Below are 16,927 nucleotides of genomic sequence, written 5' to 3' on the forward strand. Positions count from 1 at the left end.
TGGCACGCGTGTTCGAGATTTTAACTGTTGCCTACCGTATTCCGAGAACGACGATATGGACAATCGCGAAAAATAAAGACATTATTAAATCTGCTAACGTTGTGAAACGGGTTAAATCAATTTCTAAACAGAGATTGAAGACATTAGATCATGTCGAAAAATCGCTTTTGCTTTGGATAACTGAAAAGCAATGCTGGAGACAGCGTATCGGAAGCAATTATTTGCGAGAAAGCTAAAAAGATACACGCTGATCTCAAGAAAAATCAAGCAGGAACTAGACAGGAAAGCGAGGTGTTTAAAGCCAGCCATTTTTTTACACGAGAACGGATTAATCATTTTTACATTACTTCTTATGGGAAAGGTTGGTTTGGTATACGTCCAATTCGGTATAAGTCTAAACATCGGGAACGAATTAAGGTCGTATACCGAGGTTCCACTGTATTTTGTTTGTACAAAATAAAGAAATAATTTTTAACAATACAATAGTCACAATTATTATTTTAAAAAGTTTACGTTAGGCTTAACATCGACGAAAATTCAACGCGAAGCGACACGCGACGGAGAAAAATTTCAACATGGGATAGGTTAATATATTTTTTCGTACATAATCGGTTATCTGAAATATCGGTTTTTTCCGAACCCCAGTCCCCAATTGATTCGGATAATCGACGCTCTACTGTATAATAGTATTTAGTGTTCTGTTCTGTAGTAGACCTATACTGTATGATATCTGAAAATCTGAATATCTGAATAGTATACTTTATACTATAATATACTGTTTAATATCCTAAGTATTTCATTATTATATATACTGTATTTCGTTGTCTATCTAAAAGTTTTATAACGTTTCCTAGAAATTTTCGGAATATGTTTTCTTATCATTACTAAATAGTAGGCTATATACGTAGACGTTTATTTGTCGTTTTCATAAATTTTACTTTTCCCAAAAACATAACGAATACACAATAAGACAAAACATTAGTCTATAACCACTAAACATTGAACCATTAAACATTGATCGCGAGTTCCTGCCTGACTAACGGGCTGGCTGCATGGGTCTTATCGAATGGGGTTAATCTTTGAAAACAACTTTTACTAATTACATTTTACATGTTATAATTAGTGTTAATAATATTAATCACAAGTACAGTTTTTTTTTATTTCATAAATTTTTGACAGGGAACCTTCATTAACGTGTCTAACACCTCAATAGGACCAGCTTCTAAAAGAAAGGCCACCCAGGAGGTACTCTCTTGGAAGATTGTCCTTCTGGTAACACACGGGAGATGGCAATGCACCATCAGCCTTGCCATATCCCGTCGAATCAGACCTACGAGTGGCTAATGGATGGAATCGAAGACGGTTGCAGAGCGTGCATACACGCGGACTGCCAAATCGCCAGGGTGCCGATACCGGTCAATGTGAAATGCCTCTTTTGTCGCATCACTAGTATATCTCAAAGGACGCGACAGGGCTGTTGTAGATTTTAAACGTTTCTCACCATAACTGTAAAGATCTAAATATGTTAAACTTAATAGTCATTTGTTTTCTGAGTAATTCGTTTTAGGACCAAGTGTCCTCAGAACTTTTCAAAATTTACAACTTTTCGTTCACTCTCATCGAACTGGAAAAATTTCTGTCTTTATTACATTAATAATACGAAGAAATCAGGCCCCACTGTACTCGGCTAGAGATGGTTCAGTTAAGCTTTTGTTTAAGTAATATTCCGGCTCTTTCATCGGGGTTTTGTTTATGTCCCCAATTCCCTAATCGCTTAATTATTTAACTACTTCTTAAGTAGAAATAAGTCGAAACCAGTTACTTTGTACTCAAATATTTGTAGTCTCGGGAAAAAAGTGGAAAGACAAATTTTTATGACAACGGATACATAAATCGTAAATTTAAGGAAAATTCAACTATACAGAACTATCGTAAAAACATACCAGTAAATTCTTATCGATTGGGTTAAGTTATAAATCTACTCGTGATTCACGTAATCGGGCGAGGGGGGCCAAATATCTAGCAGGCAGGCGGCTAACAGCCCAGAACCGGTCCTGGATAGAATTCGATGCGGTATACGCGTAGCATCCACCCGAGGTCCTAGCTTTCGCCAGCTAAAGTGAGGTTGGTGCTTTGTAAAGCGCGTGCGCGAATCTGGCTTTTCGGATGCTGACGATACAGCGCTTCCACTCCGCCACTAATATTCGAATATTCAATAGCAATCTTATCTTTTTTTCACGTATAGTATAGAAATTTGTAATAAGATACATAATGCGGTTATAATAAAATATTGTGCGATTATTTTCATATAATTAAAATTAATATGTATTTATTTTTTTAGAAGATACAAGGGAAGCGGCACATCCACCGCTTCCAATGACGGCGCGCCACTGGTCTCTAATTTTATTCTATGTGATGCTTCGATTGTTTTGTATATGCAGTTTTTGAGATATCGAGATTAAATCAATTACTAACTAACTCGAAGAGCAGCATACTTTTATTTGATTACATTGGACCGGCGTGTAACACATTTGTTAATAGTAGTGTCATTTGAATATAACAGGTTATAATCGCCGTAGAAATAGCTTAAGCAACTACTCATGTAATTGTTATCCTGTCAAGATGAGAATGTCTTTTATATCCAAGTGACGAAAATAGGAAATTAATCTTTTATTTGTTATTTTTTCCTTCAATCTTTATTATACAATATATCTGTCATACTTCACGCCTTTAGATTATTAATATTAGCAGCATACTATTCCAAACAGGAATATTTAAATAAGATATTTTATTATCTTTGCAATTTTATAGAAATATTTGGGCCTAATAATAATAATAATTATTATTAAATTCTTTTTTAAAAGTTTAATTTGCATAATACAAAATATAATACAGCCTACTTATTAATTATAAAACAGAATTATTATTAAATGTTGATAAGAAATTAACAAGGATGTTAATTTCTAAAGTTAAAAACTTTAGAAATTAATATCCTTGTCTACAAATTTGAATTTTGAACAAAGATATTTTTTAAATTAATTAAGTAAAATAGGTCTAAGCACTATTAAAAATTCATATTTAACATCATAAACTTTAACTATAAACTTTAAATATCTTAATACTGACAAGTCAAATTTGTAACTTCAAATTACATTTTTTTTATTTACGTTTTTCTCTCTGAAGGCACTTAGAGGCCTTTTTTTAGGCCATCATGGGTAGGGCTAAGCCCACAAATAGGGCGGTGAAAGCAGACAAACAATAGGATGACATGGTGAAGGAAGGGGGATGGACCAGCATCCGAAAAATTCCTAGTTTCTACCAATCCAGATTCAATTCCGGTTCTTCAGGGCGCTTTGGCCAACTCACATGATTTTAAAGATTTATTTTAAAAATATAAAATAATTTTTATTAAATCTATATCATTTCTTACTTTTATAAATTCGTATTTCTATTAATTAAAATAGAATGCAAAATGCATAAATATTTATTTATTACAAAATACAATAGCTTTATAGAATTCAACGTAAAAAATAATAATAAAAATATATTGTTTAATACAATGTTCATTTGGTCTATTTCATCAAATTTATAGTTCCTGTTTCGTTTAAAGACTGTTAAATAAATATAAAAAACAAGATTTTGTATCAATAAAAATAAAGAGAACGTTGCTCTAAAACAACTCTGATAATTTATTAAAGATTTAATTATTATAAAAAAAAATATTCATATATATACTCGTAAATTTAAGGGCAATAACATCCGTGTAGCGTGCTTAAACAAATAATTAACAATATAAATAGATATTTAAAGTTCAAATAAAATCTGTGAGGAAAATATTAATATTTAATATTTCTAAATAAGATAAGAAAATTATTCAGGAAATAGTTTTTATAAAATTTCCTTTTTATTTATTTTTTTATAAAGTGTTTAATTTCACAAAGTGTAAATAACAATATCCTATTTAGTAATATAATTTTTTTAGTAACGTGATTTAAGGATTAGGAAAGTCTAAACAAACAGCAAATATTTTGTAAAAAAAATTTTAAAAGTTTAATTATAATTTATCCATTTCTTTGTTCTTAAATTATGATAATTTTTGAATAAGAAAATACATTAAACAAACGGTTTGTGCACAACCTTGAATTTTCTGAATACAAAAAGATCTTATCGAATGGAGTTAATCTTTGAAAACAACATTTACTAATTACATTTTACATCTTATAATTAGCTTTAATTATATTTATCACAGGTACAGTTTTTTTATATGAGCTTTTCATTAAAATGATGAATATTACTGTGCTGAGAATTTCGGTTTTTGAGACTTAACTCATTAATTATAAAAAAATTTAACGGATCATGATTTGTTTTAAGAATATTATTTTAAAAATAAAACAATAACAAATCGAATAATTTTCTTAAATTAATGTTATAAAAATTTAAATAAATCTCTCAAACGATATATAGTGCCAACCTGTTGACGAATGGATAGAACCACTGAAGAGTGGTGGTTGGTCGCGGGTTCGAGCATTACGTGAAGTTTTCCTGATTTTCTTCAAGTGCCTAACACATAAACAAAGATATCTTCACATGTCTAAAACCTAAATGGGGCCAGTTTTCCCATAAAAAGTCCTCCTGAAAGTCATCCCATGCAGATGGCTCAAGCATTGCTTTATCTCACCAATCCAAATTAATTGTGTAATGATATCAATCGTCTCTTTAATATTCAAATATTTTAAAGTCTTATTATATTAATATTGAACAATTAATAAACAATATTTTATTTAATATTTTAATAACATATATTTTTTAAATGAATATTTTATTACACCGAATCGATATTTGAGACAATTATGTAAATTATAAATTAAATATATCATAAAAATATAAAGTTTATAATTAAATTTACTTTCAAATAAATAAATTTAAAGTGATTTGATAAATATAAACTAAGTGAGATAATTAAAAGAGCAGTTTTAAAGTTATAAATAAAGATTTAAAAAAAAAGGTGTTCCATAACAATAATAAAAAATGCTATTGTTATTGAAGGAAAAAATGATTTTAACTAGAAGACTGAAATATTTAATATTATTTATTTTGTTGAAACTCAGTGACACGTGTAATCTTTAGAAAGAAAAAAATCGATTCCGCCATTTTTCAGGAAAAACTTTGTATATTCCGAAATGGAGTTGCAACATGGATATCTTGTGACACAGAAATTGCTTACTAGTTAGATGAAAGTTTTTATGAACCATTTGAGTGTTCGTTCAACCTGATTTCATTATCTGGCAACGCAAAATTAGAATTAGTGAAATATGACTTCATATCAGTTATTTAATTTGAATAATAATTTAAAAGAAAAGAAAATATCGAGTTATATATTTATATATATTATAATTTATAAGATTTAATAATAAATATTCTGTTCAAATGATCCTCATATTTAATTAACGTTATGACTTAAATTTTCAACTATCTACACGTAGAAAATATGAAAAGTAGACTATTAATTAAAATATTTAGTGTATTTCCTTATAAACAGTTTTCAATATCTTAAGTTTTAAAGTAGATTACATAATTGTATAATAATCAATGTTTTATCATACAATTGTTTATAAAATTTATAAGGTTTACACATTTATTTTATATAAAATAATTGTAGAAATCTTAACAAACATATCTCTAAATTCTTTACTCTTTCTTCAATTAATATACACGTAGGCATATCTAATAGTTAATTGCATTTAAGTTAAAACATTTTTATTTAATTGATTTATTTTTTACTTTGCTTTCGTAAAATGCTGTAACAATTTTTATTTTATTGCACACGTATCTTACTAAATGCTGCTCGTAAAAAATTTCAAAAATCATTTTTTTATACTATTCAATGTATTTTCAGACAAAGTAAAATATTTTGAAAAATAAGACTTATTTTTTTATATTAGAAACTTTAGGATCATAATGTAGAACACGCAAAACACAAGCTAATGTTTATTTCCCAATAAGATCTATAAAAATTGAGTTCACATTTTTTGCATCCAGGGTGAGTTGTTGGGTCATGGGGTCATAATCTGAGAGTATAAAAGAGCATACACCCTAAGTGAACTGTACTCTTAAAGCTTTTAGTCCTATCCAGAACGCAAATTCTACGATCAAGATGAAATATCTTGTAAGTATATATTTTAAAATATTTAATACAGTAGAGTTTGAAGACTCGGCACTCGATAACCCGGCACTCCGGATAACTCGGCCACACCCTGGCAGAACAAAAAAATCCTTAGTTAATTAATTTTCATTATAGACAGCTTTATGCCTCATAAAGTATTTTTTTGAGGTCTGTCTTATCAGGTAAATTACTGTACACAGTGTATTCATTAATTTTCATTTTCACGTAGTAAAGGCTCTATGCCTTCATAAAGGACGTNACGTAATATATGAAAAATATCTGAATATCTTTATCATAAATTTTACCAATGTGCAAATGCATTATTTTTTGTAGATTTATTATCAATACAATGTTACCAATTTTCTAATAACAATCGAGAAATGTTATTTATTAATATATATATCAGAATCAAGAATTTATAATAATTATTTCTCTTTGAAACATTCGAAACTTTCAAAAAATAATCTTTAATGAAATTTATGAAAATATTTTAAATTTTCTTTCATTTTTTATGTAAATAATGAAGTAAGCATTAAATATGCTTTATTTAATTGAAAATAACGGATTATCCATTTTTTGCTTTAATAATTAAATAAATGCACACGATTTAGTTGGGCAACAATTTGAAAAAGTTGTAGAGCTATAAATTGCCACTGTCGTTTGTCTGTCCTTTCCTTAATCTCGAGAACAGTGTTAGATAGATGAAAGCCGAGACCAGACATGAAAAACTTAGGGCAGGAGGTCCAGATTAACTATATGCGAACTTCCGATGCAAACCGGAAATTACGTTATTTCAATTTAAAAGTTTTCCCCTGAAAGGCGTTATATAGGTGAAAGGCACGACTCAATTGCTAACAGGAAAAGTATGATGTACAGGGGCAACACACTACTAATTTGAGGTGGAAGGCATAGATATTAAATAAATTAAAAATTGTTTTTTATAGTTGTTGCTTTTGGCTGTTGTTGCTACTGCTTCGGCAACCACCTATACAACCACCAATTGGTTCACACCAGGAGTAGGATACGGAAAAGGAGTCACTGGACATGGAGGATATGTCATTCCCTACAAAACTGTAGGATGGGGTACTGGATGGGGAAACCAAGGAGGATATAACGTTGGTAATTTAGGAGCTCTTACTGGTCTTAAAGCCATTGGACCATACGGCGGAGGAAGTTTAGGAGGTCTTGGTGGTGCTAAGGGCATTAGTCATCTTGGTGGTGTAGGTTTAGGGCCTTTCGGCGGTGCCAAGGGCATTAGTCATCTTGGTGGTGTAGGTTTGGGGCCTTTCGGCGGTGGAAAAATTAGTCCTTATGGAGGATTATCAGGAGTCCCAGTTGTTGGTTAATAAGCATTATGAAAATATCAGTAAGTCTCTTTCAAATATTTATTCTATATAAGTTAAATTACGTAATGTATTTAAGAACTAATATAAATTTTCCTTTTTTAGGTCACATTGGATCAGATTCTAGCGAATACCGAAGCTTTAGTCACTTTGTCCTTAATCTCTTCGTTCATATTTTCATTTTCTTAAATTGCCAAATAAATTATTTTCTCATTAATTAAAATGTGTGTTTGTAATTTATTAATTACTTTCTAAGGAGTTTATATTATTATTTCCAGAAATGAAAAATTTAAAATTATGATTGACAAAATGTAAAACCATTCAGGCGAATGAAACAATCTCATTTTGTCTTTTTGAAACTTAAATAAACTATTAATGTTAAATTCGTAAAAACAGTTTCTTAAAAATATTTTTAAATTGTTTGATTAATTAATTAATGCAAGACACCAGCACATTGTGGGTTATAACCCATTACGGGCATGCCCGATCCGTTTAAGGTCGACCAGTGGATAAGAAATGAGAAACATTTTTTAAATATAATAATTTTAAAAGTTTTTTAATTATTTCATATTAACAATATAATAATTAAATGTAATTTTATCTTCAAAACGATTCGATATTGTTTTTATATTTCCAATTATTATATAAAACAAATATTGAAATAATAAAATCAAAATGTATTTAAAATCATAACGCAAAATGATTTTTATTATACAAATTATATAAAAATAACAAAGTTTTTACAACATTTGCTCACTTAGGAACACTATACAATCAAATATGAATTTAATAAAAATGGTATTTTCATGATCTGAAAAATAAAAGTAATAAAAAATTAGAAATACGAATTTAATATTTTAATCTATCAAAAAAAAAATTATACGCACCACCTTTGGTTTGAATGCCTTTTTAATCACCATTTCCAACCTCCTCCTAGACCACCGCCACTGCCTAGGAGTTTCCAAGATTCAATTCCTCCAAATCCTCCGCCACCGCCTCCGCCAAAACTTTTCGCTGCTTTAGCGCCTTCTAACAGTTTTAGACCTTTGAGTCCACCAAAACCTCCGCTTCCACCCTTGCCTCCACCTCCACCTCCACCTCCTTTAGATCCACCTCCTCCTAATAAACTACCCAAACCCTTTAAAGATTCTATTCCCCCCAATAATTTTAACTCTTCAATCTCACTTTTGCCTTTTCCTCCTAACCCGCCTAAACTTTTAAGGGCTTCTGCTCCTCCAAGTAATTTCAAACCTTCCAGTCCACCAAATCCTCCTTTTCCGCCTCCGCCTCCTCCACCACCTCCGAAACTTTTAAGCGCTTCTGCTCCTCCAAGTAATTTTAGTCCTTCAAGTCCGCCGAATCCGCCTTTTCCGCCGCCGCCTCCTCCGCCACCGCCAAAACTTTTAAGAGCTTCTGCTCCTCCAAGTAATTTCAATCCTTCAAGACCTCCAAATCCGCCTTTTCCGCCTCCGCCTCCTCCACCGCCACCTAAACTTTTAAGAGCTTCTGCTCCTCCAAGTAATTTTAATCCTTCAAGACCTCCAAATCCTCCTTTTCCGCCTCCTCCTCCACCACCACCACCACCACCAAAACTTTTAAGAGCTTCTGCTCCTCCAAGTAATTTCAATCCTTCAAGACCTCCAAATCCTCCTTTACCGCCTCCTCCACCACCACCTAAACTTTTAAGAGCCTCTGCTCCTCCAAGTAACTTTAAGCCTTCAAGACCTCCAAATCCTCCCTTTCCTCCACCTCCTCCTCCGCCACCACCAAAACTTTTAAGAGCTTCTGCTCCTCCAAGTAATTTAAGTCCTTCAAGACCTCCAAATCCTCCTTTTCCTCCACCCACCAAAACTTTTAAGAGCCTCTGCTCCTCCAAGTAACTTTAAGCCTTCAAGACCTCCAAATCCTCCTTTTCCTCCACCTCCACCTCCACCACCACCTAAACTTTTAAGAGCTTCTGCTCCTCCAAGTAATTTAAGTCCTTCAAGTCCGCCGAATCCGCCTTTTCCTCCACCTCCACCACCAAAACCTTTAAGGGCTTCTGCTCCTCCAAGTAATTTCAGTGCTTCAATTCCTCCGAAACTACCCAATCCTTTTCCTCCACCACCTCCACCTTTACCTCCACCTCCTTTCAATCCTCCTGCTTTACTTAGAAGTTTTAAATAATCCAGTCCACCAGATCCTTTTCCTCCTCCACCACCTCCTCCTCCTCCGCCACCTTTACCAATTCCACCTCCAAGGGACTTTAATGCAAGTGGTTTGCCTAACAAAGCGAGATCAACCCATCCTCCACTACTACTCCATGGTCCGTACCATGGATCTTGATATATATAATAAGTAGCTCTAGTGTACGTTAGTACTGAGAATATTAGCACCTAAAAGAAAAAATAATCTCTAATTAAAATTTAACAAAATATATTACGAGAAGTTTAAAATATAAATTAAGTTAGTTATTAAGAATATAAAACAACTGTAAAGTTAATAAATAAGCTAATACAGCTAATTTTCATTATTTTTCTTTTATGGTTGATTCAACTATTCTTATATATAGATGAGTCACCTTCCGTTCATCGTCCGAAAAATCAAAACTGTAAAAAAATGGACCTTCCTATAACTGCAAATTGTTGTCCTATTTTTAACTATGGCCAACGGGTATGAAAGATACTATGGTGTTCCAGAATAGAGACAGACACACCATAAAATTAATCACAGTATTCTAAAAGGTCATCAACCAGTACTATTCAAAAATTTTCTATATTATATTATATAACATTTAAAATTTATAAGTAAGATATAATTTTAAAATATATAAATTTTCAAAAGAAAGAACAATTAATATATATTATATGATTTCAATTGAGAAAACTTACCAGAACTTTCATCTTGAAAGCAGAATGAGAACTGATGACTACATGCATTCTAGGTGTTCCTTATATAGTCGTTCTCACAAAGATACTTCTAAGATGTTTAATGCCCTAAGGCCTCCTATCAAAAGAAGGAAAGTCGACCCGGGGGAGGAAAAACCTGTAAACAAAAATTTTTATTTCTAAATAAAGGAAAGGCAGTCGACATCTTTCAATTTCGTTCTAACGGACTATAGAGAGCACCGTTACCTGTTTACGTAATTACGTCACATCTAACAATCGAATCATTTCTAAAGGAAAATATAGTTTATAACAAAAACATCACGCTTGATACATTATTATCGTTTTGACAGCTATTTTTATAATTTTGATGTTTCAAAGAAGATGCTTAAAAAAAAATACTTTTGTGTATAACGAAAGTAATTTTTCTGCCACAATATTAATCCTAAGAATAATTTTAGTCAATCGGTAAAAATAGAATCTTTTTTTTATATATATATATTTTTTTTAATTCTCATTTAGTTGGATTTGTTAATCTGTTATTTCTATACATATATATATATAAATATATTTATTTATTTTCTGACCTTTAAAAGGAAAGGAATAAGAGCGTTACCTGTTCGAAATATCATGCACTAACAATAGAACGATTAAATAGAAATATTTAATTAAGATATATGTTAAGCTGCTAAAATAACAATCTAATAGTAGTTGATCGTTATCAGTTTATATTTTGATCCTATACAAGAAAGATACTCAGAATTAATTTTAAAATTAAATTTAATTATTGACAGGCAGCGGGATAACTTTGTAAGAGGTTGTTCAATTATATAATAAATTTCTCGAATAACGTAAAAATTTCTAATTATATTAAATGCTTATTTTTTAATTCAATTTTCCCTCTGTTTAATTACATACAAATTAAATTAATCGATGGCCGGATGGCCCATTCAGTTATTCGCTTTAGGGTATTCGGAATAGAATTCTTGCAAGCAAAATTCCCCAAAAATTTTTCGGGGTGTCCCTTATCATCCGCCGTTTGTGACTCTGATCAAACCCACGACCAATATGATTAAAAGCCCTGTCTATAAGGTCTATAAAGGTTCTATAAGATGGAGACAAAAAAAGAAAAAAAAATTCATTAAATTAGTTATATTCTAGTCCCTTCCTGGTGAAGATCTAAAAAGTAAGATAATTATTCTTTCGTTCAGATATCTTTCTACTTTATTTTAAGTTGAATAACCTGTTAATAATTATCGTTTCGGGATAACGAAATTCGTGATAAATATCTTATATATTTTTTTTATAATTCCGCAAAACTTTAAGGTTAATATAATCAGGTTGATGGAAATGACTCGTATTATAGCCCAAAGTATAATCATATCACTTCCTCTGGGAATATAGAAAACTCGATTACAAGAAATCTACAATTTATCTTTATAATAAGTAATTAAAATTTTATGACACATAAAATGACAGCAAAAAACCAAAAGATTCTTTTACACGTGGATTTTCAATATTAAGATGATATCAGAAAGTTTTTAAAAGAGGAGGAAAAATAAATATTTTTAAAGTTATTCATAAATTAAATTACACATATAATTAAATTTTAATACCTTACTGATCAAATTAAGTTCTCCTGTTTGAAAAGGCGAATTAATTAAAATGATGACGATAATGATTATAACCATAATGCTAATAAGTCATATCAATTTCAAAATAAATTTGATTTTCAATATAATAAGATTTTAGAATTCAATATACACGACATGTTTTGTAAATATTCATTTTACTTTTATGAAAATTCATTTTAACATAATAACTCATCATCTAGGTGTAATTTAGACTGACTTACACAAGTAAAAAATATAAATTTATGCAGATATTAATGTAAACAAGTACAACAAACTGATAGAAATTAATGCTGAAAAATACCGGTATAGATACAATGAATTTATTCTAATATTTTATTATAATGTACAAAATTAAAAATAAAGTTTCATTTATTACTTTTTATATAAATCTTTTGTTTACTGTATAAACATTTTCAGGCAGAACTATTTATATACTTTGAACGTTGAATGGAAAAAGAACATAACAATATAATTAAACATTAATTTAAAATAAAAATTGAAATTTTTATCTTTGAGTTGACTTCAATAAAAGTTTTCTTTCCCACAAATAAAATTTAGAAATTCTTTAAAAAGATCATGGGTTTTGATCATAACCAGTCGGATTAGAGTGAAATGTAAGATTATAATCATGCTCTATAGAATAATACGCTTTGTGTATAACAGACGCTTGTTTTTTATGGTTGAGAGCATTGACTGTTTTCCTTCAAAATGTCCATCAAATTATTTGGCACTTTCTTAACTATTTACCGTACTTAATTGAAAACCATGATGGATTACATTATTAAAGATTTTAATAGTTTCATCGTATTAATTATCCTAAATATAATATTATTTATCATCTATTCTGTTTTAGATTATCCTCAATTATTTTTGACGTTTCTTCTCATATATTTATCATAATAGACTTAATTATCTTGAATAAATCAAAGAGCGATCAAAATAACTCTTTTAAAATTAAAGTTAAAAAAAAAAACAAAATTATTTAAAAACTTTTTATCAATTTTATTTATTTATTTATTTAATTTGATATTTAAAAGACAATTTAAAGTATTTAAAAATACTTTAAATTGTCTTGCATCGAGCCTCATCTCTCACCACCCGGCTGCCCATTGTGAAAATGGAATATATAAGGCCAACCTTGCCACAGTGTATTTTGAGAAATAAATAAAATAAAATGAAATATACGAATCTAAAATGTATTGCTATTAATAAACAACTTCGGAATAATCTTTTGTTTTAACGTAACACCATTGTTTTAGGATTGCAGAATGTCACGTGGTCATTGAAGTTATTTTTAACAGATAACACCACAAAAGACTAATAAGTTTTGTTTTATCAATATTCATCCAACTGTTAACTTTATATAAAATCAAAAATGCATTTTCGTCTATTCTAAAATAATATTGCAATTTCTTCTCATTGTGCAATCTATTACAGGTCTTGTGACAATTATGCTTTAGTTTACTCTTCATTCATTCTGTATTAATTAAAAATAGTAATTTAAATACTATTATTAAATAATAGAAAAATCATAAAAATATCTTTTGATGTAGAAAATTTAACGTATGTAAAGGCATGTAAATAACAGTAAATATAAGAACTTTTTACGTATATGAAGATATGTTCGCTTTTTAGTTGTTAAATTTAATACTAATAATAATGTCAAAGCAAATCTTATCAAGAGCACTTTAACCCAAATACAGTAAACATAAAACTGTTTTTTTTTTCTTCATATCTTCATGTACTGAAAATGTCAACAGGTAAAGTGTAATATAATGTTTATCAAACTGGAAATTGTCTACAAGAAGAAAAAGTAATTAAAATATCAATATAAAAGTAATCGTATTTTTTTTAATTTTCAGGTAAAAGAAACAAGTATCACAATATATATATATGCAACCTTGTATTATATATTATAGAAAAATTATACAAGCGGAAAATGCATAATTTCTATATTTTGTATGATAAATATGTAGAAGTAACCTTTACCTTTGTTTCTTTTTATTTTTTAAAGTCATAGATCAAGGTGAATAAGATCTTATTTTATATTCAGAAATATTTTAATAATTTTTTAAATAATTTTTACGTAAATTGTATAAATAAAATAAAACATTTTTAATTTAAAAATCTTCTACAAAAAATAAATATAAATCGAAAAACTAAATTATTTCAAAAGTCATTTAAATATTCTTTAATTATACAGTGTCACATAAGTCTAGAACTGGAGTTTCTAATCTTTTTCATGTATTGACCTCTTTTAAGAATTTTTTTTTTCCATTTAGCACTTGAATATTATAAATTACATATTTATGCCACAGCCCTCCTGCAGGATTTTTAAAAGACATCTTCCTAATTGTATTTTAAAAGACTATGTAAAATTTTTAATTAATATTTGCAAACTTACATCAACCTCTAAGAGGTCGTTTGGAAGAACTGGACTAGAACCATAGGAATTATATTGAGCTTTGTTTATTCTTTTATGAATAAAGCATGGCTCTGAGTAAGTATAATTTGATAGTGGAGACTCGCGATCAGCGTAACCTTCCGAAAAAGTTAACACGCAACATCCTGTTAAATTTTTCGGCAATTTTCACGCTGACTGTGCGATTTCCACCATTAAAATAATTAAGTTATTCGTTCATCCTTACTCAGAGCTATGCATTAAGTATGAAAGAATAAACAGAAATCAATATAATTCTGGTAGTTTCAGACTGGTTTTTTTACGTACTTTAATTGTAATTATTCGTATTTATACTTTAGACATTAAAAGGTATTTTATTTCATTTACTTTAATTATATATAGCCTATAATATATATATAACATTAAATCACACTTACGTGACTTAAATAAAGTACAATATTTCTTATCTGTATTGGTGCATTTTACTTATTATTAGAATAAATTAATTCAACGAGTCTCAAAAAACTTTTCTAAAGTAATCTTTTTATAAATGTTAATTGAACTCAATTAATTTAATATGCATTGATTTAAAGATAAAAGACGTAATTAGAAAGTTAGATAATTAGAATAATATAAATATAAAATGATAGATTACATGATTATATAATATTATATATTTGTATTCATCTAATGTTCTTTTAACATATTTAAATTTCCTGTAAATATTTTCCCAATAAAAATTACCGTTTCAAATACTTTATTTTTATCTATGAAATCTTTCCAGGTAATTTACTTAACCTACATTATTATATCAACTCGAAATGATAAAACATTTTTAACAAAATTTGAAGTAAACATACAGTAGATCCCCCTTATAACACTGTTGATAATTCCGTGTTATATGAATCCCATGTTGTACGAGTCACTTAGATTTTACAAATACGTGTGCCGGGCTGTGAACGGCTCATGTATTTGTAAAACCTAAGTGACTCGTACAACATGGGATTCATATAACACGGAATTATCTACAGTGTTATAGGGGTGTCTACTGTATTGTTAATTGAAAAAAAAACAATTTACTTAAAATTTATTTTAATTTCTTATATTTATACCGAACGATTCTGATTATTATGCAGGAGTTTACTGCCCAATGTTGTTCGCATTTTAAAGATGTAAAACGTGAAGAAGACATATAATGTGTAACAGTAATTGTAAGTGTGATGTTTCTAACATGCAGTGTGATACTGTCTTTCAAAGCTGATTTACAGCATTATCTCGAAAAAAGTAACTTTTTAAAGTATTACCGTAATAAAAAAAAATCGTACAGATTATCGTCCGGCTCATTTTCACCAAAAAATGCCTCGGGCATTACATGAAAAACGATCCGTAATAAATGGGAATTGCGATATTCCGTTGAAATTTCTTTACTGTTTTTGTCTCATTACTTTTATCTTATATAATATCTTCTTATCTGCATTTCTCATGAATATATTCATTTTACGTGAGGCAGTAATCTTTATAATTACTTATTCTTTTACGAAAAATGATTTAACAACACTTTTTTAATGTATAACGAGCGAGTAGCTTGTTAAATCTTTTTCCGGTAATTCATAGAAATGATAATTCGATAACATTATACATAGAATAAATCTAAATTAATTTGAAATATTTCTTTTTTTTGGTTTAGTACAATTGCAAATACATTTCATTTTCTCCTCGTCTCATATTACATTACGAATTAATTAACTGTTAACAAGAAAGGAACATTTTACTAACTTTATGTAGTAGATTTACGATGTTTAAAGTATTAAAAATAATTTTTTAAGTGTTTTGACAGAAAATATATTATTTTAGACTCTTTCTTCAATGTGGGGAATGAGAGGATCTTTTTCAGGTCCACAGAAAATTAAAATTATATTCAATATATCTTTATTTTTTTGTTAGTTTAATAATTACAAAGCTCGATGTAATGTTGTTGATTAACATAATAATAATAATGCTTTCATTTAAATTTCAACTTTAGTAGAACATCACACTTATAATGTTTATACTTAATTTTAAAAATACTTAAACTTAATTAATAATAAAATTAATTATTCATATTTATATTAATAGAGAAGAGAAGACCAAGAGGATGTGGATTAATAGGATAAGGCGGGGTAACACATCCAAGGGAAAGTGGCTCAAGGGGAAACTTTCTATGTGAAATTGTCCTTTATTTAGGTGTTAGATAGCTGAAAAAAGCCGGAAAATTTTACGTGACCAACCCATTGATGAGAAGCTAATCTGAGACCAAATACTAATGTTTAGTGGTTTTATCCACTGGGCCACTCGTAGGTTCAACAGGAGATGGGAAAATCAAATTAGAAAATTGCAGGAAAGGAAGAATAAGGAAACACTACGAAAAGAATGGAAAATTTTTAGGAAACAGCTTCATCCTGGAAAGAATGGAAACAAGCCAATTACAATGATATAAATATGTTTAAAATATTCATTTTAATAATAATTTTTATAAAAAAAAA

The 16,927-nt window shown here is 29.2% G+C and overlaps 2 protein-coding genes across 2 annotated transcripts; one reads left to right on the forward strand and one right to left on the reverse strand.

The window, feature by feature from the left end:
- Positions 1–6,154: 6,154 nt before the first annotated feature.
- On the forward strand, positions 6,155–7,509 carry LOC111634776 (keratin, type I cytoskeletal 9-like). The gene is made up of 2 exons (XM_023379613.1): positions 6,155–6,166; positions 7,108–7,509. Exons 1-2 carry the CDS (start codon positions 6,155–6,157, stop codon positions 7,507–7,509), a joined length of 414 nt encoding a protein of 137 aa, XP_023235381.1.
- A 910-nt stretch (positions 7,510–8,419) lies between these two features.
- LOC111634777 (glycine-rich cell wall structural protein-like) lies at positions 8,420–10,424 on the reverse strand. The gene is made up of 3 exons (XM_023379614.1): positions 10,377–10,424; positions 9,404–9,881; positions 8,420–9,357 (listed from the first exon to the last, which is right to left on the reverse strand). Exons 1-3 carry the CDS (start codon positions 10,422–10,424, stop codon positions 8,420–8,422), a joined length of 1,464 nt encoding a protein of 487 aa, XP_023235382.1.
- Between the last annotated feature and the right edge of the window lie 6,503 nt (positions 10,425–16,927).

This window comes from Centruroides sculpturatus, unplaced genomic scaffold, assembly GCF_000671375.1.
Source record: "Centruroides sculpturatus isolate CEXI.00-Female unplaced genomic scaffold, Cexi_2.0 scaffold492, whole genome shotgun sequence".
Classification (NCBI taxonomy): domain Eukaryota; kingdom Metazoa; phylum Arthropoda; class Arachnida; order Scorpiones; family Buthidae; genus Centruroides; species Centruroides sculpturatus.

What these genes read in the sequence shown, in the direction of transcription:
- LOC111634777 (XM_023379614.1), bottom strand. Translation starts at nt 10,424, where the DNA reads ATGCATGTAGTCATCAGTTCTCATTCTGCTTTCAAGATGAAAGTTCTG. An exon ending in CTTTCAAGATGAAAGTTCTG is followed by an intron (nt 9,882 to 10,376) that starts GTAAGTTTTCTC and finishes TTTTTCTTTTAG; the next exon opens with GTGCTAATATTCTCAGTACT. An exon ending in AGGAAAAGGAGGATTTGGAG is followed by an intron (nt 9,358 to 9,403) that starts GTCTTGAAGGCT and finishes GGCTCTTAAAAG; the next exon opens with TTTTGGTGGGTGGAGGAAAA.